Raw genomic sequence first — 4,774 nt, forward strand, 5'->3', positions numbered from 1 at the left:
GGAGGGTTCATCCTGTTAGCTTGCACTCTGGTGGTCTGGTCACGAAAAGATCAATCAGGGAAGTGAAGCAGAGGTGTACCACTGCTCCCAGGGCTCCCCTGGATTCTAATCCCCCCGGATGCCCAGCTGCACAGTGGCTCACAGCTCTCCCCATGGGTCAAGAGAATGCTGCAGTGTCCGTGACCTCCAGTGCTGTCCTGTCACCTGGGTGAAAGAAACAGTGCTTCATCCCTGGTGTCCCGAAGGAGCTGTTGGAGGAGAGGTTAGTGTTTCCTGGGCCGCAGCGCTGGCCCCAGGTGTGTTGCTGCAGCTTTCGGAAAGCGCTGGTATGTGCGACGCACCTAACCCGAGTCTCCCTTAGCTCTTACAGCACGTGTATGTGTAACCTAAGTGAACCTCTGGCTGTTAGTCAGACACAACTGTTGGCAGTGATAAAACAGTGGTAAAGAATAGCTTTAGACTGTAAAACACATAAAATGAAACATCAGACTGAATTCTTACTAAAGTTTTGATGCTGTTGAGCGTTGGGGTTAGCTGCTGCTTCATGAGCGTTTTCCACTGGGTTAAGATTATGTCCAGCATCTGAGGTAAGGCCCTGATTTAGCAAAGCATTTGTGCATATGCTTAAATCTGCCCTTATTCAGCTAAGCAGTGACATGAGGACCCAAGTGCCTTGTGATACAGGGACAAACCTGAACTGGAGCCTAAAAATATAATTTATGTAGCTGTCACAACTACCCTGTTCATGTTTTTTTTCTGGTAGCACAGCTGCACTCTTGGATTAACTATTTAATTAATCTTCATCTAAAAGGTCCTGAGAACAGTTCTAGAACACTAACAAATGTATATAAATACCAGAACTAAAAAAAGTCAAACACATGGCTCAAAGCAAAACAAATATTGCTCAGAATATTTTAGATTAAGATAAATAGCTGTAAACTGTGCATTCTAGTAGCAAATAACCTGTTGGCCTAGGAAAAAAAACAAAACATTCAAAGTCTATAGGATTGGCAGCATATTACTTTACAATGTTGAGTAAGGATAACAAATATCAGTGTAACATTGTGAAATGATCCACCTAACCTAAGCTTATGTAAACAAGTAGGCTTTGACAATGTTTATACGTCTAGGCGTGACCCTGCACTTGGACCTGGACGGGTGGGGACCCAAGAAGGTAGAAGGGCACTGTTCCAGTGTGGTTCCAGCTGCCCAGATCCCATGCAGGAGAGAGGCTCAAGGGTGTGGTCCTGCAAACCTGTACTGGCATTACTAGTTCTACTCCTGGGAGCATCTCATTGCAGGATTCAGGTCAGCAGGACTATACACATATAAGTAAGGAGTTCTCACAAACATAAGGCATTGCAGAACTTGGCCCTAAAATTTCTATTTTCAGCAGAGAATCCCTTATCCATACACAAGATCATATTTTAATATGTCAAAAAGTGTCTAAAATAAGGGTCAGAGTCACTGTATGTTATGCTCAGAAACACAGTTAAGATTCTGCGTATTGGCTTCTGATATTGCAAAATATTTTTTCATTAAAATTAAACCAACTACGACTCTTTCTCAAAAATTAAATTAACCAGGAAAGTTAAAAATGAACAGGCTGTGCTTTCAAGGTTAAAAGGAGACATTAACAGAAAAGAGCAACTCCCATTGTAATGGTTTTCCAGTGCCTTCCCTTCTGACCAGTGAACACTTGAGATTGCAGTTGGTGGTCTCCAGTCTTGCCTTGCATCTTCTATGGTGTGGCTACTGCCGCTCTCCTTCCACACGCTTTTTACGAACTAGACCAATAAAACAAGAAAAGAGCAGTTGTTATTGCTTTCTTGAGAGCCTAAGGACTTTTCTCACTGACACACTCCCTTCCCAGTAACATGAATAGGAAGGAGGGAACTTCTAAGAAATACTCAGCAGGATTATATCCATAAATGCTGTAATCAACAGATCTTGATGCTAAACAGAACAATCATATCTAAACTGCACTTTTCTATATCACTGACTGCAGAATTTAACCAAGTGTTCATATCAATACATTTTCTATAAAAATCAGAATCTGAGCTAAAGGCTTCAAATCATGAAGAAATCACCATTTTGAGTGCATCCTCCCAATCGCTCCATTGAGATTTTTGTTACAGTTTTAATGTTCTTTCAAAAGCCACTGTGTTCCAGCTAAATTGATACTGGTATGCTCTCATCTGCATGCAGTGCTCTGGGTTATTTAAGCATTGGGCATCAAAAAATAATAACTTTTTTAATTGCACAAGTGTATACTATGGGTAAGCAATAATCATATCCTTTTAGAAAATAATTTGAAGTACCCTTAAGTACTGATATCTGTGAAATACTGGTATCGGGAAAACATATTGGCCCTTAAATTATCTGTTTAAACTTCACATGCTCTGATTGCATCAGCCATCTGATAGTATGTTAATTAACTGTGGTTTCTCACTAGAAACCAAGTAGGCTGAAGTTGCTATTTAGCAAAGCAGAGAGTGATGAGCTTTGTGTTATGGGCAGGATTATTTTGACAAGCAGCCCCATGTGAATTTTTACAGCACTTAGGGTACATTACAGCTGGTATAGAGCAGGTCTCGTTGGGCAGTATTTGCCATTACCTACACTAATAAAAATGTATTGAGTCTTCTCTGACTTGGCCACATAAGATTAGTGAGGTTCTCCTGTTAGTGTGACACAAAATTTGGTGTTACATCAAACTGTCATGTCCTGTTTCTGATATTGAACTGCTGAAGAACAGAACAAAAGCAGTAAAACTGGATGAACGAATGCTTTTCACTACAGAAAGTCAATAGCAACGATATATTACTACAAACATCCCATTATTTTACTATCAGGAGGTTTATTTCACAGTGCTTTCTTGGCAAACTGACTGCATTATTCCAAAGCCTACAGTGTAACATCAGTCATTTGTGTCTACTTTCAGCGTTTTGTTGCTTCATTTATTTTATTTTATTGAGTGTTTTTATTTATTGAATGCTGTCCTACTAAATCTTGAACAAAACCATATAATACAAAAGCAGGAAAAATAAGATTAGGTACAGGACATGTCTAATGACAACTGGTTAAATACTGGAAAAAAGGTCTTTCTTTCTTTGTTGGTGGGATATTTCAAATACCATTCTGGGACACTAATAGTTTCATGACCAATAGTATATCATTGAAATGCTTAGGTACTGCTAAAAATGAAAACTGCAAAAAAATAAAAGTATATGTGAAAAAAATAAGTTCTAGCTCAAATTTTATCTTAGTTCTCACAGAAAGAAACCTAAGCTGTAGCCAGCAAAGGAATCATGGTTTGACACCCCTCTTTGAAGTAGAATTGATTAAAAACACAGTATTTCTTTTTTTTATCTTACTGTAAACTCCTCCTAGTTTACTCCTAGAGTGCAGTTTACAGCCTAATCACCTCCTTCTTACTCTGTGTATTGAGCACACAGAGCACAGCATGTCACACTCAGGTAAAACTTGCAAAGCTTTATTGTCTTTGCCTGTACTTGGTCTTTTTTGTTCCTTTGGTTGGGCAGGCTTGGTCTGGGCAGGGCAAAGAAGTGAGGACTTCTGTGTTCACTGAACAGGATGGGTTTGGCTCTCTACTTGCTGAACAGAAGAGTTGACAGGGCAGCTGAAAATCCAGGGTGCTCCATGGAAAAGGCTGAAGTAACTCCCCTTCCCAGAAGGAGTGGGAGAAGGTGAAGAATACTGGCTTCTAATCACAGTAAAATCTTTGCTGTTGTCTACTTTAGAGTCCATGGAGCTACGCATCACCCCTCACACATAGCAGATTGAATTTTAACTCTACAACATTCAATCTTATGTGCAGACAGGAAGAGTTGCATCTAGGAAGGTCAGGACTTGGCTCACAAACAAATGATGAGTAGATGTAGTAGCATCTTACCCAGATCATTGTTTTTAGTGATAGCAGCGGCTACCCTGGTTCTTGGACCTTGCTTTGTGAACTGGTATCCAAACTTGAGAATCTTGGAGTTCTCCTCCAGCATCTTGGCAATCTCCATCTCTACAGCTGTCCCCAGCTGCTGTCTCTGTTGGTGATGCGGTGAAATGTCCCCAAAAGAAAAGAAAATATATTTTTTTTAATATATGAGAGAGAAATAAGTGGTTATATTTCAGTACTGTGCTGCAAACTACAAAGAGAATCCTGTCTCTGGAGATTTCGCTCTGGGTTTTTTACTTGGCTTTGACCAGTTTTATTTAGAAGTTTTCCATTGTTTGGTTGCACAGGCATGGGACATGAGCTGCAGAATGGCTGAGGCACAGAGGCTGTCTTGACTTTGCCAGAGCCCTCTAGGAAAACCCTCTGGGAATCCATACAGAAGGGAAACAAAAGCAGACTCGCTCAATGCTCTCTTTACCTGGTTGTCAATTTTAATCTCTGTCAGTGATTCATTCTCTTTCAGTGCATCAATCAGTGCCAAAATACCCGTCCCAGTGATGAAGTTGGATTCTACGTTCAGACTCTTTAGTGTTTTGTTCACTTTCAACATATCTGCAAATGCCTGAGGGTCAAAAAGAGGGAATATGAGATAACATCTTGAGAGTTTCAGGGAATAACAGGCAATCTGCAAAACATAGCTTAGTACCTACAAAGAAATAAAACATAAATAGGCTTAGAAGAACACTGAGGTAGATTAGAAGAGATTACACTTCTGCTTTGCATAGTCACAGTGAAATTCTGCAAGGGAAAATGAAGAATGCATCCTAAAGCAGACACAGACCTACTTAAAAACTGTTGTCT

At 40.1% G+C, this 4,774-nt stretch overlaps 1 protein-coding gene across 3 annotated transcripts in view; it reads right to left on the reverse strand.

Annotated features, from left to right (window-relative positions):
* Positions 1-1,752: 1,752 nt before the first annotated feature.
* Positions 1,753-4,774, reverse strand: part of TMOD2 (tropomodulin 2) — a 21,695-nt gene continuing 18,673 nt past the window's right edge. The window contains exons 8-10 of one of the 3 annotated variants that reach the window (XM_029084096.1): positions 4,392-4,543; positions 3,917-4,061; positions 1,753-1,787 (exon numbers count right to left, since the gene is read on the reverse strand). In XM_029084096.1, the coding sequence (XP_028939929.1) occupies positions 1,753-1,787; positions 3,917-4,061; positions 4,392-4,543 (332 nt within the window). The remainder of the gene's footprint in view (positions 1,788-3,916; positions 4,062-4,391; positions 4,544-4,774) is intronic. The other 2 variants (XM_010164334.1, XM_010164333.1) reach the window with 2 other exon arrangements.

The sequence above is a fragment of the Antrostomus carolinensis genome, unplaced genomic scaffold (assembly GCF_000700745.2).
Source record: "Antrostomus carolinensis isolate BGI_N321 unplaced genomic scaffold, ASM70074v2 scaffold56053, whole genome shotgun sequence".
Classification (NCBI taxonomy): domain Eukaryota; kingdom Metazoa; phylum Chordata; class Aves; order Caprimulgiformes; family Caprimulgidae; genus Antrostomus; species Antrostomus carolinensis.